General features: G+C 36.3%; 3 protein-coding genes across 6 annotated transcripts in view; 2 read left to right on the forward strand and 1 right to left on the reverse strand.

Moving 5' to 3' along the window:
* Positions 1–1,598: 1,598 nt before the first annotated feature.
* LOC149783153 (uncharacterized) overlaps positions 1,599–23,709 on the reverse strand; it is a 42,051-nt gene continuing 19,940 nt past the window's right edge. For 3 of the 4 annotated variants that reach the window (XM_089931388.1, XM_089931391.1, XM_089931390.1), the window contains exons 2-5: positions 17,580–18,107; positions 13,946–14,033; positions 6,614–6,807; positions 1,599–6,475 (exon numbers count right to left, since the gene is read on the reverse strand). In XM_089931388.1, the coding sequence (XP_089787514.1) occupies positions 6,201–6,475; positions 6,614–6,807; positions 13,946–14,033; positions 17,580–18,107 (1,085 nt within the window). In that variant the 3' untranslated portion in view covers positions 1,599–6,200. Of the gene's footprint in view, positions 6,476–6,613; positions 6,808–11,517; positions 12,906–13,945; positions 14,034–17,579; positions 18,108–23,709 lie in introns of those variants that run through there. The other variant, XM_089931389.1, reaches the window with a different exon arrangement.
* Positions 6,834–10,560, forward strand: LOC149783154 (uncharacterized). Its single transcript, XM_089933060.1, has 4 exons — positions 6,834–7,292; positions 7,819–8,792; positions 8,882–8,982; positions 9,094–10,560. Exons 2-4 carry the CDS (start codon positions 8,483–8,485, stop codon positions 9,637–9,639), a joined length of 957 nt encoding a protein of 318 aa, XP_089789186.1. The 5' UTR covers positions 6,834–7,292; positions 7,819–8,482; the 3' UTR covers positions 9,640–10,560.
* LOC149783155 (uncharacterized) lies at positions 10,184–22,296 on the forward strand. Its single transcript, XM_089931392.1, has 2 exons — positions 10,184–10,390; positions 21,987–22,296. Exons 1-2 carry the CDS (start codon positions 10,184–10,186, stop codon positions 22,104–22,106), a joined length of 327 nt encoding a protein of 108 aa, XP_089787518.1. The 3' UTR covers positions 22,107–22,296.

Here is a 23,709-nt window from a genome sequence, read left to right on the forward strand (position 1 = left end):
TGGCGGGAATCTTTGTACATGGGAACACGTGACGTAGACAACTTCAAAGAGCCGGAAGCCGACAATGGTAGGCTGGACAGTACATGGGGACACACAGACTGACATTTTTATGATTGACAGTTCGATCAAATGACCATAGTCCGTCGCCATCCAATCGGGATGCGTTGTAGGTGGGACTTGATTCGAGAAACTGGCATAAGACTTGTACAAGCCTGAAATTCGTCAGTTGGTGTTTAAGAGTCGCAGTGACACACACTCCGTTAGCCATTCGTAAAAATTGGCGGGATTTAGGAAATTCATGAAATAGCTTCGATCAGGAAGCTTTCGGGGGACGAAAGAATTTCAGAGAATTTCGGGGGACGAGAGAAGTTCAGAGAATTTCGGGTGACGGTGAGAGATACCGAGTGAATTTCGGGTGACCTCAAGGGATACCGTCAAGGGTTCCGGATGCTAGAAGAGGAACCGGAAGTCAAGATAACGGCAAGGAACAAGGATTATAGAAGAGGAAGCGGAAGTGGAGATCACGAAAGGAGAGAAAGACAAGGGAACGAAGAGATTTAGATGAGTAGCACTCAAGAAGGGAAAAATCTCCTCACACTGTGAACTCAAATGATGATCAAAGGGATCATTGGGTGAAAGAGAGACATTGATTACTTTAAATTCTTTTAAATTTCATTTATTAAATTGTTATTGTTTAAATTTCATCTTTGTATTTCTTTTAATTTAACTGTCGGCATTGCTGACTGGGGGCTCGTAGCCATAAATATATTTAGTCAATAAATAATATAGTGTCCAGAATTAACCTTCTGAATAAGGACCAGGGGGAACTTCTCATAATTCGTTAAAGTCTATAAGAAGAACCCCACCCCTAGACAACCACTACACCCCCACACCATATTGAAATGCAGTTATAAGAGCCAAGTGGATACATTGATAATCAGGAGTAGAACGACAAAGACAGTTCAGCTTGCCAGTAGCTTCTCGTGGGTCGGTGGTTCTTCTCGGGGTTTTCCCGGGTTCTTCCTCCATCATTAATACTGGCCGCCATGCATAGCCTATCGTGTGCTGAAAAATGGCGTTAAACCCAACAACAACAACAACAACATAGACAGTTCACCCACATGGAATAATGTGTGACGTTATGAAAGGTTACTTGGTAAGGGAGATAAATCGAAAGAACGAATATTGCGATATTTACAGAATTGTATCCCTTACAACATAGAGCCGAAATTATAGAACAGGTTAACTGTACATTGATTCAATATTGATATGTGAGAGCGTATTAGGCAATGAAATTAGTGGTCTGAATTAGAAAAATAAATCCACTGCGTTATTGATTTACTCGTGTCATGTACAAGTTTCTTTTACAACACGAAAGTTTATTTTGCGATTGGTATTTAGAGTGAATAAATAGTATGTAGTCATATGGTTTGAGAGAGAGAGAGAGAGAGAGAGAGAGAGAGATGATGATGCTGAAGTTTTCCACCAAAATTTCCATACATCCAAATTAATTTCTTATGCTAGAAAATAGCAAACATAATTTTCAAACAGCAAAATAATATTGCAAAATATCAAATATAACAACATAATTTCAGAAAGGAGGTTAACCAGACATTTATTCCTCTGCACACTTTAAAAAACGATGTACATACAGGTTGAGACAGTATACATAAGTAAATACGTATGCTATATTTTTAATATGATTCATGCAATGTGACAGTTTTATAAGGCGTTAAGAAAAGCCAGGATATTCGAACAAAATGGCAACCACAAGTTTAATTTTGTCATTACGGATTTCATGAGTTGGTGAACTACATAAAGGTTTGCTTAATTCAACAGGCGAAAGTAATAATATTCCTAGATAAAGACAAAAGTTGGAAATGGATTTTATCACAACATGAGCAGTTCCTGATACGCTTTAGCAAATAGAATATAGGTTATCTCCTGAATACATTTAATTGCTTGAATAAATGTTGATTAATGATAAATTATTATAATATATTGATTGCACTGTTTACTTGTAATTAGGATCCCATCGTCGCTGTCTCTGTTTATTCCTTTTTTTTCCCAAAAGCGTTTCATCTATATCGAACCGCATTTCAATATAGTTATTATATTTCGGCAACTTTATATAATTATCGAAATTTGTAGAAGAAAACATACAAATAACTAGACACTGCAATGATAAAGAAAAGGTATTTTAAAAAATTACAAAAAAGCCAGACACTGCAATGATAAAGAAATGGACAAAATAAATGTGATAAGCAATTTTTAAAAAACAAAACAAATGCATTAACACAAATGTTATTAACAGCACGACCAATGGAGCATTACATGGGGACTACTGTCACGAGCCGCTTATAACGTAAACAAAAAGGTAGAGATCAATTATCATTGCGTCACGCGCATCAAACTACGAATTGCATTGGGCTACATCCCCTGACGCATAATGCACTGGAAGATCAGGTTCTACCTGTTCGATAGTCTCGTTCAACGGTACCTCTCCGGTCCCTCTAAGAGATCTCCACAATACGAGGGTCAAGTAAATGGTTTTGGTCGCTATTACCGAAGAGAAGTGCTTGTTCAAATGTTATAAAAGTGAAACTGAAAAGACATGTGTTAATATCAAATAAATTATTTTGACATACCTTTTGCATTCATTCAAGTTAAAATTACATTGTGAGCAAAAATGGATAATCATACATTATTACTTTGCAAACGAACGTAGATGCAGATCTCGTGTCTCAATCTGTGAACGAAACTGTCCATTTTTGCAGCAAAACATAAAGTAACCCCGTACTCACAATTACGTATTACGTCATTTCATCACGTTGACCAATCAAATTACTGTTCCAAATTTCGGGAAAGCTCTTCCTTCCATATCAAGGAACTCTCGTTGTTCACTTTTAAATAATTTATTGGACACTAATATGGTAGAAATCTCAAGAAGTCAGGAGAGACACTTGCCTAAACTGTTTAAAATCACACGCAGAAAAAACAGTGAAGACCCTGATTTGTCGGCGCAATAAGCTATGCATTATGAAAGGGCAGAGTTGAGTTTTGGATGTTGCACTGATGGATACGCATTATATAAAAAAATAAGCACGCTAATCTACAAAAAAATAGACTGTGGGCAATAATATGCACAAACATAATACTCTGTTATAAAATACACCGTGAACAATACTATAACACAAGCTAGCGCAGTACTCCACTCTGAAATTGACTGGGACAATATTGTAAAACATACAAGCACGGTGCTATGCCATAAAATAGACTGAAGACAGTATTATACAAAAGCAAGCACGGTACTCCAATTGACTGTGGCTAATACTTGGATGACACCTTACCGTACTTGGTAAAGAGAGTACTAACAACATGATTTCTGCTGGTACTATCATTACACCAATACTCCTAAAATCGAGATTTATAAAATATAAAAGGCAGTTTCAGACACAGTGTATACTGGAACATGTATATGATATCGATGTTTGCAGGTTTGTATAGATTATTAACAACATTATAAGGTCTTGTGAATAAACATCTGCTTTAAATAAGGAAAAGGAATCATGTCAGAAAAAGGTCATACTGGTGCTAAAAATAAAGGTATAATGCATTACCAAAAATAACTGTAAATCAATATTGGGTTAAAACAAATTATACCCATGATTAAAGAAAACAAATTTCTATTACAAAATTCTACAATGGATGACAGAATAAAAGACAACAGGTCGGTCCTGATATATAGTTTCTTCTCTCGTCATTGGCAGATGTATTAGTAGACTCCTGACATGCTTTATTACATAATGTGACGTTAAGGTAGCTTTATTAGTAGACTCCTGACATGCTTTATTACATAATATGTGACGTTAAGGTAGCTTTATTGGTAGACTCCTGACACATTTGTTTTGAATATGGGGTTTTAAGTTAGCTTTATTGGTGGACTCTTGACACATTATTTTGAATATGGAATGTTAAGACAGCTTTATTGGTAGACTCCTGAATATAGGGTGTTAAAGCAACTTGATTGGCGGAATTTTGACACATTTTATTTTGAATATGTAGTGATAAGAGCTTTATTGGTAGATCCCTGACACATTTTTTGAATATGGGGTCTTAAAGTATCTTGACTGGTGGACTCCTGGCATATTTTAGTTTGAATATAGTGTTATGGCAGCTTTATTAGCAGACTCCTGACACATTTTATTTTGAACATTGGGTGTTAAAGCAGTTTGATTGGTGGACTGCTAATACATTTTATTTTGAATATGGAGTATTAAGGCAGCTTGAATTTGTGGGCTACTGACACATTTTATTTGGAATGCGGAGTGTTACGGCAGCTTTATTGGTGGGCTCCTGGCACACTTTAATTTGAATATTGAGTGTTAAGGCAGCTTTCTTGGTGGGCTCCTGGCACATTTTATTTCGAATATGGAGTGTTGATGCAGCTTTGTTGGTGGGCTCCTGAATCATTCTATTTTAAATATGGGGTGTTAACGCAGCTTGATATATGAACTCCTGATACCTTTTATTTTTAATATGAAGCATTAAGGCAGCTTGATTGGTGGGCTCCTGACATATTTATTGTTTGCATATCGAATGATAAGGCAGATTGGTTAGTAGACTCGTGACATATTTATTTTTTGTATATAGAATGATAAGGCAGATTTATTGGTAGACGCCTGACATATTTATTTTGAATATGGGGTGCTAGGGCAACTTGATTGGTGGGCTCCTGATGCATTTTATTTTGAATATTTGAGTGTTAAGGCAACTTGACTGGTAGATTTTTGACATTTCTGTTGAATACTGAGTGTTAAGGCAACTTGATTGGTAGACTATTGACATTTCTTTTGAATATTGAGTGTTAAGGCAACTTGACTGGTAGACTATTGACATTTGAATATTGAGTGTTAAGGCAACTTGGTTGGTAGACTACTGACATTTTTTTTGAATATTAGGTGTTATGGTACCTTTACTGATATGCTTCGAAAAACATTTCACAGTTAACTTGGTAATGCATCTGTATTGGTAGATAGTAGACTATTGATATATATTACAATCAGATATACGGTGTTAATGCAGCTGAAATACATGGCTGTCAAGAAACCGATTTGCAATAAAGATCAGTTGAATGCACAGAAAAACCATCTTCCTGTTGGCATCTAAATTTAGTAACATTATGTACTGATTTCATCTTCACGTATGCCTTGTTGGAAAAGACTAGTTTTGGTTGCCTCATATTGGACTGTCCATCAGCTTCTCCGTTACGCACGCAAGTTGGGTAGAAAGTCGTCTCATAATGAGCATGGGGGAAGATGTATACGGCTAAAGATGCAGTGAGTCTGATCATGCCAGGTATCTGCTAAAAATGTGGGATCTTGCAAGGTTTGTAGTTACTTTTCTTAATCACGGGCTGAAAGTTTTTGACGAACTTCCAAGAAGCATCTGAACTGCTTAGAATGAACCTAATCCACTCATTTTGCTTAAAACAACCCAAACCACACCTCATCCTTCATTAAAAAAAAAAAATTGCATTTCCATGATGTTTATGTCATGAGGAAATTTAAACAATTAATAAATTTATAAACTGATTGGAAATATGCCTATTGATGAATGTGTACAGCATCTGTTTCTTTTTTTAGTCTTCTGGTGCTAATGTAACAGAGCCCTGGTATAGAAGGTGTAAAACTACTGTATATGTTGTCACGTGTCTCGTTCGTATGGAACCATGTTAAAACGGGCTACCGCACAAAAGCACGGGCTTCAATCCAATTCAAATTGGTGGGATTATTTAAGACTCTCGAGCGAATTACGGTAGACGATGGAGCTTTTTGTTTGTAGTTTGCTGTCAGCAGCAAAAGTACTTCAGATCTGACATGTATTTGACGCTTGAAGCATCCTGAATCAATGCAATATTAATATTTGAAACGACAGTGAGTTTTAGTGGTTTTCAAATACACACTGAAGAATATGACAGTCCAAGAAAATAACGAAACATGGAGAACAATTTGAATTTTCTTGCAATAGTCTCGGATATCTCAACCCTTGTTATGACCAGCCAGCTTTGGATGGACACTGCTGTCAAAGACTTTTTCTACTACACTGAACATTAATCATTTTGCGCACATTCAGAGAACAGATCTTGACAAACACCATATCCGATTATCTTATTCACCTGAGCTAGTTTCTCAAGGTCTTCACATGACACAACATCTGTCAGTCACTTTTGATTTCTGGATATTGTTGGGTCTTGCTCCATTCCAAATGCCAAGATTTCGGCATTCGGTCACAATAAATTCGTCAACTTCGACGCCACTAAAAATCTCAATGTCATTTAAACTTAACCTTGATACGTTCATCGGCATTGACGTTTTTAATATGGCTACCTCTACGTCTTTCTCTATACATGCAGAATTAAGTGGACCGCCGAGGTAATTTCGGGTTGCCAGCTCGAGATTCACCGCGGGAAGTGCTGAAAGGAAATGAAAGTAAATAATAAGTAAGACCACTCTTAAAATTCGTTTACGTTGTTATTCATTGATATTCTTAAAGGATGAACGTGTTTATAGTATGCTTGTGTATTTGACGGGTTCTAGAATCGAATACTTACCCTTTTGATTTAGTAAGAACTGGTATGCTGGAATGACAGACTGGGGATCTAACAGATGAAGTTTAACAAACAGTGCATTCATTTCTGTATTGTATTCTTCTTCCGTTTCAAGTCCCCGGATGATATGTTGCATCCGTAATAAAGTCCATCTAGGATCCATGATGGTTGCCAATAGACGCTCCGCCCACTCATGCCTGAAAAAAGGAATAAACCATAAATCCATTTCAATATGCTTTTAAACAATAGGATTGATTATAACCTTTCCCCAACACACATACACACACACACACACACACACACACACACACACGCGCGCGCGCGCGCGCACACACACACACACGCACACGCGCACACACAAACACACACACACACACAAACACACTATCTCATGAACCATCAGCAATGGCATTAAGCGTTTTCACATGGTCCAGAACAATATCCATCGTTCACCACAGATTATGTTACTAATTTTTTATTACCTGAAATGTACTCGTAGCATAAATTGTCTAACATAGTCAAACGCTGTATTATCGCGTGCTCTTTACTATCGCGGCAAACGGGATTTCCAGAGTAATTTTGCACACGCGATGCCTAGCGGCTGTTTACCTTGGTAAAGTTGTATAAAAGGGGTTACGCGGATCGGTTAGAACACAATTTCATCAAAATGTCAACATTTTGGGTAAATATACTTTGAAAAACCCGGAAACGCACTATCTGTTAATGTGGATGCAATTTCATGGATCACTATATACAAAAGTACTATCGAAATTTTAATATCTACATCGGTCATGAGTACTAAATATACTAAATGTATCGTCTGCACTTTAATAAATGTAGGTTATATACCGGTGGTGACGTACAAGCCATATCAAGGCTGCTCATGGAATTAGATTCTATGGTAGCCAATAAGGACCATAATGGACAAAGCGTAAACAATGATCATGCGCAACATACATAAATATGAAATTATTAATACTTAACTGTTTCCATTTGTTTTTTTTTAAAATAATAATAATAATAATAATAATAATAATAATAACATATTCCTTAGTATTCATTCATATATATATATATATATATATATATATATATATATATATATATATATATATATATATATATATATATATATATATATATATACATATTATCATTACAGTATAATTATACAAATTTACATAGAGATTTTAATGCAACTCTTGCAGGCCTGTCTGTTTATCATGCAGCTAGGCAGTTTGGTGTTCCAGAGTCAACCTTGAGAGATAGGACTAGAGGACATGTATCCCTTGATGCCAAGCCAGGTCCAGAGAGAATCTTCACTGATAATCAAGAGCATCAACTGGTAGATCATCTAATTTATATGACTAATATCTGATATGGATATACAAAGGCAAATGTGCAGTACCTTGCAGCAAAATATGCATTGCGTTGTGGAAAATAATAGATCCAAGTGAACAACCATTTTGAGTGATTGCTGGTTTTATGGGTTTATGTGCAGGTGGCCAGATTTAAAACTTGCCAAGCCACAGAAGCTATATATCATGCGAGCAAAATGTGATTCAAAGGATGTACAAAACTGCTATTATAAGGAGCTATCAACCATCCTTACAGTCAACAATTTAAGAGAAAGGCCAGATAAAATATTTAATATTGACGAAATTGAAATCAATACAGCGCATTCTTCTCCAAGAGTTGTATGTGGCAAGGATACTCAGGCACAAGCAATGGCATCAACAAGATCACAAAAATATAACCATCATTGGGTGTGGCAATGCGCTTGGAAACCACATCCCACCATACTTTGTCTTCCCTGGAAAGAAGTGGAATACTCAGTTGTTAGACGGTGCTCCTCAAGGATCTGTTGGTGAGATGTCAGATAGTGGTTGGTCAAACTCAACCATATTTCATAATTACATCACCAAACACTTTGCAAAGCATAGTGGAATAGCTGAGGGAAATAACTCACAGCCCACCCTCATATTGTATGATGGTCATAAATCACATATATCTTTAACACTTGTAGACTGGGCGAATAAAAACAATGTCATTCTTTTTGTACTGCCACCTCATACAAGCCATATCACCCAGCCTCTGGACATTGGTATGTTTGGACCCTTCAGCTATTCCTGCAGAAGAACCAAGGACAAAGTAACAAGATATGACATTGCAAAACTTATCTGCAAACCTTACCTGAAAATTTAATTTCTGTTTTCGGCAAATCGGGAACTTATCCATTCTCAAAAAAGAAAATTTTGGATTCCCAGTTAGCACCATCAATCATTGATCATATGGAGAATGGTGCCAGTCACGGCGAAGAACAAATTACAGAAACCTCTCAAGCAGCAACTCAGAATTACGATAAAGATGTTGTTATGAATGCTAAAACATCAGAGAAAGATGAAGACATACATGATTTCTTTAAGAAGAGACAAATTATAAAAATTGCCCAAAAAATTTGTTGCACCGTTCCTTACTGGTAGCCTAGCAAAGAAGATGACTGTTATGTTGAATATATAGATATTTACATGCAACACTCATCAGCTTCAAAACCTTACAAAGAAGCACCAATTGTTCTAGACAATTCCAAAAATTTCACTGTCATGAAATTATCTGTCTCAACTGTCAAGTCAGCAAGTACAGAAATAATGAATATCAGAATAGTACCTACTTTCTCAAAGAAATCGTGTACTAAAGCCAATTTGTTTTTTAAAACATCACCTATGATTACAATCCCTTCTTCTCCTCAGCCTGATCCTTCTGCATATTATGTAGATGATGATGATGAAAACATATTTGAGGACAGTCAAGACAGCTTATCTGTATCAGAGGATGAATCTTCAAATTGTTGTTTATGTCACAAGCATCAGCCACCTACACTTAGGGGTTGTGTTAATCTTGTGATTGTTAAATGGGCACAGTGTGACAATTGCCAACATTGGACACACCTTTCATTTTGTTGTGCAACATCAGTTGTTAGGCGACATAGTTCTTTGCCCAAACTGCATTTAAAATTCATAGATATTTAATTTTTTGAAACAATTTTTTGCGTTTTTATTCATGGATTTCAAGTTTAATTACATTCATGTATTCCATTTAATCACTGGATCCTTCTATTTATGTGGAATATTCAGCCAATGCAAGTGTGGACATTCATTCTTACAGGTAAGTTCAGATTTACGTTTATTAAAATACGTGCGTGCTACCATACCCAAGTTATGTAAATACCGCGATAATATAGAGTTGTTCCCCCATGGTAATTTAATCTGGGTCATCAACTATATTTGATTTTAAGTATATTTACGGGCTTCGATTGACAGAGATTTTATTAATAGGAATAGATAGAGGGAAAGTCACAGAAACTTCACAAAATGTAACCATGCAGAAACAACAAAACCGTTTTAATATATACCGATAACAACATTATGTACCGCGATAATACAGCGTTCCGGGCTACAACTTTGTACGTTAGACAAATTAGGGATATCTGATTGCATTATACAAGTAAAGAGGTTGTTGTTGTTGTTGTTGTTGTAGAGTTTAACGCCATTTTTAGCACAAAAAACGCTATAAATGACGGCCAGTAAAACAGTGGAGGAAAAAGCCGGAAAACCCCCGGGAAGAACCATCGATCCACGAAAAGCTACTGGCAAGCTTTTTCACGTACACACATCAGCCGATCTTGAGACTCAAATCCACGCAGACAGAGGTGAGATGGCAGTGATCCGGAACGGTGAGCGCTTTAGCCCACTCGGCCACTCGGGGACCCCAAGTAAAGAGGTAAGTGCAGAAGTAACTTGACCTAGTGCTGTACGCTTAACCTGTCCAGCTCGCAATTTCAAAAGTATTGTACATATTTTAACCTTATTCCAAACAACATTCTAAATATAGAATTAATCCTTAATCTAGATCAGATAAAATCACAATGGAAATAAAAGCTATCAATAACATCTATACTTCTTTATTTTAGAATCCCCTCCTACACCCACTGGACTGCTATCTGTATTTAGAATTCGAAATTTCGTAGTTTATCTACTCATCCTGGGGAAACAGCATGACATACATGGTCATCCTCCTTCAGTAGTTGTAGACGTAATTAAGATTTCAGAAAGAGAGAAGAATCCATATTAGATATGAAAACTTATGAGACAAGCCCGTCTCTATCCGCCCATCCCCCCCCCCCACTCCAAATGGGGCATAAGCCAATCACGATCCATCTCGCTCAAATGGTATATAGTTCGTAATAAAGTTCGTATTACAAGCTGAACTGTGTAACTGACTGACGAACGAACGCACGGACATACATATGGAATTATGCATGATTAATAACAATATATGCGCAAAATTAGATTGATGTGTATAATTATTAAAATATATAAATCCATTTCACATTAATGATTTTGCACGTTTTCAAACAATATCATGTCAGAGCTGAACATACGGTGGCCAAGTTATCGTCAGACATTTAATTGCAATTTGAGCCATTCCTACTTTTTATAGATACAACAACTATACCTGCTGCCGTTTAAAGTACAGAATCTTACCTTTTATGATTTGTCCTCATTCGTAAATATTTATTACAATGGATAATGTAATAATAGTTTGCTCGTACCCCTTGTACACAACACAAGTTTAATACCACGCGTTTTAAATTTTATTTAAACTTAAATAAAAGTGTTTACATGTAACCTTGACCACGATGTCAAACTGTGGAACAGTCCTGTTACAGACAAGGAAACAAAAAGTAAACTCATTAGCTCACATGGTTATGACTCTGACCTTGACCTTCTGGCAAATTTGGAATAACTCTTTTCTTGGTTCATGTTTAAACGGATCCAACGAATACGTTGTAAGACACATTATATTTTGTTTCACAATGATTGATTACAAGTATACAAATTACCAAAATCTGTCAAGACGTTTAAGAAACTTTAAGCATATAGAAAAACCTAAACAAAAATAAATTGTATATAATAATAACAATAATAATAATAATAATAAAATAATAATAATGAAGACTTTGAATAGCGCATAATCATTAGAAGCTCTGAGCGCTTTACAACATTAGACAACACATATAAGATAAAAAAGCATATAATATGATTACAAACACAAACACCACGAAATTAGAAAACATAGAAGAAACATGCTGAGAATATTTAAGGTAGGAAACATTATTAGATCTTTAAGTTTGTTCTTGCAGTCGAATAAGTGAGTTTTGAGAGCCCTCTTGAATGTGATCACTGTGTCTTTGTATCTAAGTTCAGTGGGCAATTCATTCCACGTTTCTGGGCCCTGGTATGCAAAAGAACGTTGTCCATATGACTTTGTTTTCATACTTGGAATAACGAGTATACGATTGTCAGAAGAGGAGCGTAGGTATCTTGCTGGTGTCTACACATGGGTGAGGTCGGATAGGTATGTTGGACTAGACTCCTTCAGTGAAACGTAGCACAGAGAACAATTGATTCTGGATCGAATGGATAGCCAGTGTAGGGTACAGAGCAGCGGGGAGATGTGCTCTGATAGTGGTACTCCAAAGTATTATCCGAACAGCTGTGTTTTGAACGTTTTGAAGTTTTTGGAGTATATATTGAGATGAACCAGACATAATTGAGTTACAATAGTCCAGTCATGACAGTACGAATGAACACACAAGTGTTTTAGTGCCATCAGCTGAAATATATTTGTGAATGGAGCTGATGCGTCTCAGCTCAAGATATGCAGCCTTGTATATATATGTTCATGACATCTTGGTGCAATGTGAGAATACTGTCCAAAGTAACACCTAGTTTTCGTACTGATTGTGTGAATTTAATGTTGGTGTTACTGATATTTATTGTTTGAGGTAAAGGATGTGAATGAGAAAGTCTTTATCTGCAGCTTGTTACATGTCATCCATGATTTCACATCATAAATGCACCTCTCTACACCTTGGATGGTAGCATCAACTTCAGTTGGGTGGCTAGATTTGTATATTTGGGTGTTATCAGCGTACAATTGGTGAGACACTGGATGATGATCTATGGCACATGAGAGCGGCTGACTGTATAGAACGAAGAGAACAGGTCTAATAATAGATCCATGTGAAACACCACAACATATATCAACTCTGCTGGAATGTATTCCATTGGCAGACACAATGTATGTCCTGTTGACCAAGTAGGGCTTGAACCACAGTAAGGCTGTATCACGAATGCCAAATACATGCTGGAGACTGTGAAGTAATATATCATGGTCTATTGTGTCAAATTCTACAGACAAATCAAGGAAGGTGAGGACTGTAATCTTTCCGCTATCAAAAAGAGATAATGTCATTAACTACTTTAGAAGAGTAGTTTCAGTACGGTGGCAAGGGCGATACGCAGATTATACATTGATAAATAGACTGTTTGAATTCAGATGAGATACAAGCTGGGATAGAACAAACTTTTCTAAGATTTTGTATATGAATGGGAGATTAGAAACTGGGCGGTAGTGCTTTAAATCGTTATGGTATAGTCTTGGTTTCCTCAGCAGAGGCTTTACAATGCCAGTTTTGAAAAATGATGGGAATTCCCCGGATGAGAGAGAGGTATTAATAACATCAGTTAGTGAAGGCAATACTGGATCTAAGCACTCAAGCAGCAGTGATGTTGGAACTGGATCAAGTTCACATACGGTGGCCGAGTATATGACCATGAGATTGATTCTAAGGTTGAATGTGTAAGCAAGCGTGTTACCGAATATGCTGCTTTATCTTCATAATGATTCGTGCCATATATGACGGGAGGCTATCAAGGAGTTTAGTAAATATATCATGACGAAAATTCTTAACCAAAACCTTAAGAAATTGCCATAGACGATGCCGGAAAAGTAACTGATATGTCTCGCTTCCCACTAAAGTTGACCTGACAATAAACTCAGTAATCACGTTTAATTTCAACATCTTTATCGTTGCATAAAGTACACGCCTTTATAGGTTGTATATAGCATTGTTCTTACTTTATTTTCCAGAAGAGGTGATGGTATTATTTTGTGGGAGTGTCGTGGTTCACAGGCGCTTGAAATTCTATGAGCGTAGTAAGACAATAGAGTATCATTAGGGGTTAAATTCCTGCACTTGCACCTCTCTCTCTCTCTTTCTCTCTCTCTCTCTCTCTCTCTCTCTCTCCATTTTTTTATATTTATTTCTGACTACAATGATACAGCTACAAAGGCTGTTACATGGTAATACTGTTTGATGGTAGTCGTACCACACCATTCCGATTTACGCCATGGTGGTACTGTATACATGTAGTGCAAGTCATAACCAATCCTATCAATTTATACCATTCGTTTTTTATTTATACGTACCCGTCGTCTTCAATAAAATCTGTCAAACTGATATTTGTCTTTGCGTCTCTCACCTCCTCGGGGTAGAGTTTTGTATACAGAGAAAACCCTGTTGAGAAAATAGTGCGTCATTATCTAGCGTATAATAGTGGTTGAACTCGTGTCAGATAAGGTTGTCTTGCTCTGAAATACCTGTACGTGTAATACACAATGACATCGTGTAGAAAGGTTAGAGAAGTTTTCTTGGGTGCGCGAATGTGTGTATACGTTATTTCTAAATATAGAAATAACGTGATCGCATTGACGTATGCGACATAATTACAACCTTATTTAGCACTTATCTGTATGTACTTCGTGTTCAGCAATTGAATACGTAATATTATTTTGAAAATAATGTGCGACACAATGAACACATCTGTCTAATGCACACATCTATGTAATGAACACATCTGTCTAATGCTCTACTAGTTTAAGATACTCTTGGATCTGCATTCGGTGAAGAGCCTGCCGTAACAAAACAATATATTTAGCGTTATATTTAATTCAAGTACACTACACATATATACGTACTTTTTAATACATTGGTCTTACCTGCCTGCCCATCATAAGTTTGACCGATTTACCTACCCACCTACGGACACAGATACAGACTTAATTACTCCTAACAACCACATAGGTACTTGACTGAAAGAACATGTATAAATTGATTAAATGGTATGGACAAAATGTAGCCTTTTAAATATGGTTTACTGGATTTAATATTTATGCACATAGTTTTAATGCCCCTTTCTATTCTGACTTGATACTAGTTCATGCATTTTAATTCTGACTGGATAATACATAAACAAGAAATATCAAGTATGATTCATTTTAAGAGGTAATAAAAGAAAACAGTTACAGACGGCAATCACCTGAAAAGTACTTTGAGCATATCGCATTTTTGACAATCTCATTTGCTAGTGGCTCGACCCCAGTCAAATATATCTAATCCATTGCCATTTCGATTCACAGACATTTGACATTTCGAAATGCTGTATATTTGTGATGGTGGGATGGCGTGAGGGTGGGTAAGTGTCCGTATAAAAACTAATATTGGTATGGAATGACAGTACGTACACATACACACACACACACGCATGCGCGTCTGCACGCATAGAAACGTATGTACACAAAAACACGACATAACTTTATAATTTCTATTTTAACACACAAAGAAACTAGATAACAAATTAATACATAATAAGAACATACATTTGCCATACACTTTTATGAGTGCAAATATTTAACACAAGATCTGAGAGCCTATATTGCATTAAAATCCTGGATATGACTAAGTAGTTTTATCGAACTGTATGCTGAGGTTCAGCTTTCTTGAAAATAAACTGGAGACAAACACCATCATGAATATCAGTACCGTTTCATTTTCACCGCTACCTTTCGACAAATGGTTCCCCTCCCCCGCCCCAAGGATGCATTCAGGTTTTGACACAATCGTTGTTATCTGCACATCCTTTGCACCAAATATTTGAATCAATCCTTCGATTGATGTAAATGGAATTCTTACCACCGGAAGAGATGCTATCTCCCTCGATACTCTAGTTGTTTACCACCCACCCCTGCGACATTTTGTTGACATCAACGCATCGTGAAAAAGATTGCCAGTAGCTTCTCGCAGGTCCGTGGTTCTTTCCAGGGTTTTCCAGGATTCTTCCTCCACCATTAATACTGGCCGCCATGTATAGCCTATCGAGTGCTGAAAAATGGCGTTAAACCCTACAACAACAACAACAACAACATCAACGCATCCTCCTGAAATGATTGTACTGTCTATTTTCAGGTTACAAGGAAGAGCCCACGCTGTTTGCACACAACTAAAAATGAATTATTTTGTTTAAATCCGAAATTTGTCCAAAAATTGTGCTTGACACGAGTATATTTCACATTAGCCCTATTGCCAACAATGTTGCTATAATTGTCATATTTCAAGCATGAGATCATTAAAGGATCATGAATATAATTATAATTTTAATATTTGCAGTTGATTTATGACAAATACAACTGTTCTGAATTTTAAAAAATCCCCAAATTAACATGATATTCATATTAAATTCGTAGCAAGATTACTTGGGAATTTCCGTGTATTTCTTACTAACGAAACTAACAAAGTACCGGTTCACTGAACAAGTACCTAGGTAAGTACCACAGGAAATTACTGCAGTAAACCGGTATACCAGTATTAACGCGCGCCTCTAATACATATTTAATCACTCGCCTTTTCTTGGTGGGGGCAGTATGAGCTCAGGTTACACTGAAAACAGTGACGGACGAACGGACGGAGGCACATGCACACGGACAGCCGGATGGACACGGCTAATCAAAATAAATCCGGATACGTGCAAATCTAATTATTAACAAAATCTGCAAGTATGCATCATATACTGGCATTCGTCTGATTACATACGATCCTTTATTCTGCATGCAACTATCTCTATCATTACATCCCTGCAGAATCAGTAATGTGTATCGCTGTGTAAACATCCAATCTACCAGACAAAACTGACTGGAATCTTAACATATTAAACAAGCATTTGCAAAATCCTGTTTCCTTTGCTCCCTTACGGTCGGACCGGTCTGGTTGCCTATATGTTAGAGCTTCCGCCTCGGATGCGGGAGGTCGCGGGTTTGAACCCCTCCCGAGTCAAACCAAAAACTTATAAAAAAAATAGTACTAACAGCTGCCTCGCTAGATGATCAACATTACGAAGTTAATGTTAGGACTGGTCAGCCCGGTGTCAGGAAAATGTGACTGGGTATCAATATAAACCGCCACAGCGCAGACATCGTAGCGATATGATTGAAATATTTCTAAAATCTATGTTAAAAATCCAAATAGCGCGCTTGCACACACACACACACACACACACACACACACACACACACACTTATGGTCGTCTCAGCATGAACAAGCTTCATAATTTCTCTCAGATTCTATGAAAATAATAGATGGAAACCATCAGAAGTACCCAATTATTGCTATTTGTTTCTCGCCTCTAACCCCACCCCCATTCACTGTCAAATATCCCACTGTATAACTGTATTCATTTTGGATATCAGAATTGGAAAACTTAACTTTACTTATTATCTACTAATTTTCCTGAAGCAACAAAATAAGATGATAACCCTCCTTCAATATGTGAAAATGAGTTTTAGAGTAAAAGGAAAATAGTGCCGTATGGACAGACGGACGGACGCATAGACGGCCGACATGGACCATGGTCATATATTCGCAAAGGTGAAGATATAGAAACTACAATATTCGCCGTACAGGTGAGTTGTATGTTATATATATATATATATATATATATATATATGCAAGTGATTATTATGCTACTTTTGGTGCAGTGATAGCACATTCGCATCGCACTCTTGCGATTAAGCCTGTCAGTATTTTTTGTTGTCTATTCTACAAACTTTCCATCATAAAGACCACCTTACGATATGAATACAATTGTGAAAACTTACAAGCAGCAAAGAAACTACTTAAAGTGTTTTTTATTCAAGATAATCTGATTGCAAAATAAATATTAACTAACGTTATTTTGACTTCCTATAAAGTTGAACAACAATCATATTTTAAAATACACTAACTTCTTACCTAATTTCTTCCAGTGAAGGCTGTCATATACATCATTCAAAACACTGTCGAGTTCACTTCTGTCTATTGTCCCGTAAAATTTCTGATCATTTTTTATGCCTGTTATTGCTTGAGCTACAAGCGCTGTAGCTAACTTTTTCAAAGGAAATCCTCTTAAATCACGCGGATCAATTCTATGATCTTTCACAGCCTCTGGGAAGAAAATATCATGCACATGTGGCTCCATTTTTATACAGTTTAATAGCAAATTTCGTGCGGCTTCTGTAACTTTATCTTTTCCATCTTTGTAGGGAGAAAGGGACTGCAAGATGTCCAATGTCAAACGTTCATCCGTTTCCTTAGTGTCACGTGACATGAAACGGAAGCTGGTGTGACGTTTAATGGAACTGCCTCTCTTTTTCACGAGAGATCTTTTGGTTGACCCAAAGGAAGATGCTCTATTTACTGTGGAAGGCATCTCGAAGTTTTTGTCGAAAATATCGTCTGCACTATTATTGGAAGAGTCATCCGATGTGTCGTCTGCATACCCTGCATTAAAAAAAAATATAAAACGAAATGCTGAGAAGTTAAATTCACAAAATGTAATGCACACAGATTAATGTTACCATGACTAATCTTTATCATAAGAATCCATATTTTGTTCTGGATTCAATACTTCTGACCACTATAGACGCAGTCATCTTAATACATGCAAAATCAGTCAAATTCCTTCCACTGTCTATTATGGTAGGGTACAAAAATTGCACGATTCAGAAATCTGCTTGTGAGCTTCTAGTACGTAGACACGAAAAAGAACCAAATTTAGTCTTTCCCTCTCTCTCTCTCTCTCTCTCTCTCTCTCTCTCTCTTTATAGAGTAAAGGTGCAAATAAAACATAGGAAGAAACTGCTAAAACTTGTATCTTAAAGTAAACCCTCAATTATAGACAAAAGTTAGCTAAATAATATGTTGTTTACAAAACACCCTTACAATCTACAATCATGGACAAATGTTAAAAACATAATATAGAAATAAATAGCAAAACCAAACTTGATCGTTCAGGATGAAGGGGCCAAAAACTTACAGAGCGGAATGATAACGTGTTGGAAAACTTACATTATTGACCATGACGATAGGACTACCAGTATTCAAAAAACACACACACACACACACACACACACACACACATATATATATATATATATATATATATATATATATATATATATATATATATATATATATATATATATATATATATATATATATATATATATATATATATATATATTTTGTTGTTGATGGTGGTGTGGGGTTTAACGCCATTTTTCAGCACACGATAGGCTATGCATGGCGGTCAGTATTATTGGTGGAGGAAGAACCCGGGAAAACCCCGGAAGAACCACCGACCCACGACTACTAATACTGGCAAGCTAGCTTTCTCACATACCCACATTGGCCGAATCCTAGGCTCGAACCCACGTAAACAGAGGTGAGATGGAAATGATCCGTAACGGACTGCGTTTTAGATAGATAGATAGATATATAGATAGATAGATAGGTAGATAGGTAGATAAATAGGTAGATAGATAGATAGGTAGGTAGGTAGGTATAGGTAGTTAGGTAGATAGGTAGACAGACAGACAGACATACAGACAGACAGACAGATAGATAGATAGATAGATAGATAGATAGATAGATAGATAGATAGATATCCAATGTGGTAGGCAAGTCACCGTTAAATAATGATGCGTAACTAGTAACTATACCATGTTTCATCCCATCGGATCGGCATATCGTTATGACGATAATGTTTGAGACGAACGCGTTTTTGTTTGAGTGTTCGTTCCTGAAATTGCTTCTATTTCCAAAATGTTTGCAAACCATTAAAAACACATACATATAATTTATCCTAAATTGGTTGAGGTCAAAGTTGACAAATATAATGAACAGAGGAAGCTCTTTCAATGAAGTACATCTTATGCTTACTTTAGCTTGAATTCTCCCATTTATTTCCACCCACTTGAACGTTATAGAGCGGAGATTTAAAAAAAAAATAAAACAGGAAAACAACAAAACTTTAAAGCATTAGTTGTGAAATTGACCCTCAGCATGGTATTCAACCTTTCTTCGAGTGATAATGTATACTTACGCCAAATTTCATTTCTTGACCCTCAATAGTTTGAAAGTTACAGAATGGAAAACAAAGTGATACGGAAAGCACGAAGACAGGACCACGAATGAGGTAGGCGTCAAATCCTCTAATGAATGTGTACTAGTATGCCTTATTCTCGTTCGACTTTAAGGGTTAAAGAGTGGAAACGCAACATTTGCTTAACAACGGGTATATTTGCTCGGCTAGGTAGGAGTTTCCAGTTGCGCTATTATTTACTCTCGCGTAAATCGCAAAATCGGTATGGTATTTACTTTTGCATGATTTAGTATATCAGTGGTCAAGGTAACCGTTATCTTTTACTAGTCATACTTTATCACTGTTTGTCACTTTGCTTTCTTCCTTCCCTATCGCCGTCTATCCATCCATTATCACTCTATACGCTTTTCATTTGCCGCGACCAGAGTATTATCCAATCAAATATTGCTATTCATTTATTCGACCATTGGTTCTGAAGGTGTCCTTTAGTCAGGGATATCTTTCAGTTGATTTTCACTGATATTAAAGGGCGGTGCCCATAGGCAAGTAGGTCTCTTGCAATTCTAGCTTATTTCGCCAAAATGAATACAAACAAAACAAAATCACACATGAAATCCACAATTGTGAGGACGGGGATACATAAATCACAAACCATGACCTTTAGGAACGAAAATCAGGGTGACATCTCTAACTCTTTACCAGCATCTGCTGGAACGGAGTCATGGGGTGCCGAAAGCTTTGTCGTACCTCGATCAAAAAGTGAGTTACCTATATTACAGATATTTCAATTAAAAAGTATGGTCAAGTTGATCAGTCACGATGGGAATGTGGTGATTTAATTTGTTTAAATGATTATATATATATATATATATATATATATATATATATATATATATATATATATATATATATATATATATATGTCGGTGTAAAGCTTGTCCTGAGTTAAGTACTTTTATGTTTTCTAGAATACGATCATTAAGGAAACTTTATTGTATCGTGTAGTTTTGTATCTTTTAATTTCAATGCTCTTTTAGGTATAAAGTGTTGTATATTACGGAACTATTTATCTTCCTGTCAACATTATGTTGTATGTATAAATGCACTATACAAATCAGAAATCACTTTAAATTATAGATATTGACATGGGTGATTTGTAATTGCATTCTTACATTATTTCGTACCGTTAGAAACATTAAATCACTTCATATACACCCACCATTTCGTTGATATTTAGGTTTTCACCAAAAACAATTTGTTATTATTATCATTGTTATTACTGGAAAGATAATAGCAGCAAAATAATAATAATAATAATAATATCATTATTATTATTACTGTCACTACGTCATAACTGCTGGCAGACTGCAGAGACCACGAAAAAATATGACTTAAACATAACTAAATTAACCTAACTAAATTAACCTACCATGATAGGTTACAGTTTCGTAATCGTCCTCGGTAAATTGTTGCTTGCAAACGTAGCTAAATTTGCTTGATAGTAACCGCTTTTTCTATCCTGTATCCACGCATTCCGACGTTGTTTATTTTTAGGAAAGATTTGCTCAACCATACATTTCATTTCAGACATGCATGAATAATTTTGTTATTCAAATGTCAAACGCTTACTCAATAACAATAGACCCGGATTGGGAGATACAATCAAAAGAGTGCCAGGCGAGGGATCTACTTGCCCGCAGCACCATCTAAACGGATCGATTGTGATTGGGTCCCCAGTGCACTGAGAGATTATATAAAGTGTGTGTGTGTGTGTGTGTGTTTAATGTAGAATTATCACTTTTTTTCATATCGCTACGATGTCTGCAGTGTAGCATTTTCTATTGATCTCTATCACAGAAACATCATGCCGCAGAAATGTACCATCATGTCCCACCCAGTCACATTATCTTGACGCCAGACCAACCAGTCCTAACATTAGCCTCTTAATGCTGAGCGCCAAGCGAGGTAGCTCTTGTGCCATTTTTAATAGTCTATGGTAGGACTCGGCCGGGTTCGAACATACAACCTCCCGCATCCGAGGTGGACGTTTTAAGTACTTAAGCAACTGACGCGATAAAATCATTTTACAAAATTTGAATGCTATAATATTTTTTTTAAAAACGTACAGTTATTACTCTATGTACATAGGAAAATACATTGCTTTAATTAGAACTCGGTAAATTGCTTTATTTTACCATTTATATTAGTCTAACTGCAAAAGTCTAATAGCAGTAAAATAGATTTTTAATTGAAGTATTCTTGATTACTATTTATAGCATAAGAAAAAGAAAACGAAGAAGAAGAAGAAATTTGACTTGAGCTTTCCCGCATTAAAGCAAATTTCATCAGTTCAGCTAGGGAAGCACAGCAAGGTTTCTAGCCTGAGGGCAGACTGAACACGCTACGCTAGCTACGTCGTTGATCTTCGTGCTCAACAGGCCCATAGGAAATGTCGTTTGTCTGTCGTAAGGCACGCCTAATGTCTTGGATCGATCTGGAATTTCTAACTGCAGTGTTTTAATAGGTTTCCATTTTAAACGCCGAAACTATTTGAAAATACAATAATAAACAACGATAAAAACGAAACACCCAAGTTCTCACTCTCACTCTCTCAAACACATACACACATAACACGCAAACGCAGATAGCATATATATATATATATATATATATATATATATATATACATACATACATACATACATACACGAACGCACGCACGCACGCACGCAAAGCGAGGATTACAAACGAAACGAAGACTAACCTTCACAACCAATAAACAGGCAGATGGAAGGATGGATAAATTTAGAAGAAAGGGAAACTTCGCTAAAGTTTTCGTGTTAAGAAGGCAAATTTGCAAATAAAATTATATTGCTGAGAAGTAGCCAAATGGCGACACTATGTTGACAAGTACCACTTCATACTATCAATAATACATCGTCAGGCATTGCCAAGGCAACAGGGAAATTAACTGCACTATCACTGCAAACCACAGATGGGAGCTAGCAATATAAAATGGCAAAATAAACAGCGTAACATAAATATCATTGTGGACTAAATTCTACATGTGTGAGTCAGAGATATGGTTGTTGTAAGACTGGTAATCAAGCTGAATTATCGATACATTCTGTACAAATGAGTACATGAATTATGTTTAGTTATTTCTAACTGTAAGCATACGGAGAGTTGGGTAGTATTTAAATGCACCGTACATAAATAACCTACGAAAAGACACACACAAAAAAAGAAGAAACAAACAAACAAAAGCAAAGACGTCTAAATACGGCATTAAATAGCCATCATATCAATGTTCCTAACGCACTGCCTTAAATCAACATGATAGTTTGATCTCTGTTACAAGTTATCAAAAGTGGCCTGACATCTGTATAATGGTTCATATATGCAGCAAAAGTAGTAATACTAGTCGTATTAGTCATATTTATCAATTTATCAAAATATGGTCCTCACACAATTATCAACGTTAGTACTAGTAGCAACAGTAGTCATAGTAGTCATATTTATGCAAGTTATGAGGTAGGTTCTTTTTGTTATCTTTTATGACGACGATGATATTGATGATGCAATGTTTAGTGTATTACGTTTAACGGCACATCAGCACAACATATGCCACGTGTCATAAACAAATTTGAAGATGTTCATATATATTGAAAGCTGTTAAAACAGGTTAACCGGCGTGTTATATTCAGCTTTGATACGGTGATTATATATTTTTATTGAAATAATGTTTCAAAACATTGAATAAAATATTGCGCAGAATGTAGCATATGTTGTATGAACTGTTAATATAAAAGTTAAGAAATAGAGACAACAAATATGTACAGTAATGATAACCGTTAGCATAACTAGTAGTGGTGGTGGTGGTTGCTGAAGCAGTGCTAGTGACATCATGATGGTTGAAGCATTGGTAGCAGCAATAGAAGTACCACTGATCGTTATTAGACGTTGTGTTTTTTTCGGAGGGCGGGGGGGATTTATAAA

This window comes from Sinohyriopsis cumingii, chromosome 14 (genome assembly GCF_028554795.1).
Source record: "Sinohyriopsis cumingii isolate HCF-2022 chromosome 14, ASM2855479v2, whole genome shotgun sequence".
Taxonomy (NCBI): Eukaryota; Metazoa; Mollusca; class Bivalvia; order Unionida; family Unionidae; genus Sinohyriopsis; species Sinohyriopsis cumingii.

Bases quoted from the DNA above. Each gene is read 5' to 3' on its own strand.
- LOC149783154 (XM_089933060.1), top strand. From the start codon at position 8,483: ATGTCAGATAGTGGTTGGTCAAACTCAACCATATTTCATAATTACATC. The intron at 8,793-8,881 runs GCAAACCTTACC...ATTCCCAGTTAG, and splicing joins TGACATTGCAAAACTTATCT to CACCATCAATCATTGATCAT. The intron at 8,983-9,093 runs GTTATGAATGCT...CCTTACTGGTAG, and splicing joins AGAATTACGATAAAGATGTT to CCTAGCAAAGAAGATGACTG.
- LOC149783155 (XM_089931392.1), top strand. From the start codon at position 10,184: ATGACGGCCAGTAAAACAGTGGAGGAAAAAGCCGGAAAACCCCCGGGA. The intron at 10,391-21,986 runs GTAAGTGCAGAA...TACTATTTATAG, and splicing joins CGGGGACCCCAAGTAAAGAG to CATAAGAAAAAGAAAACGAA.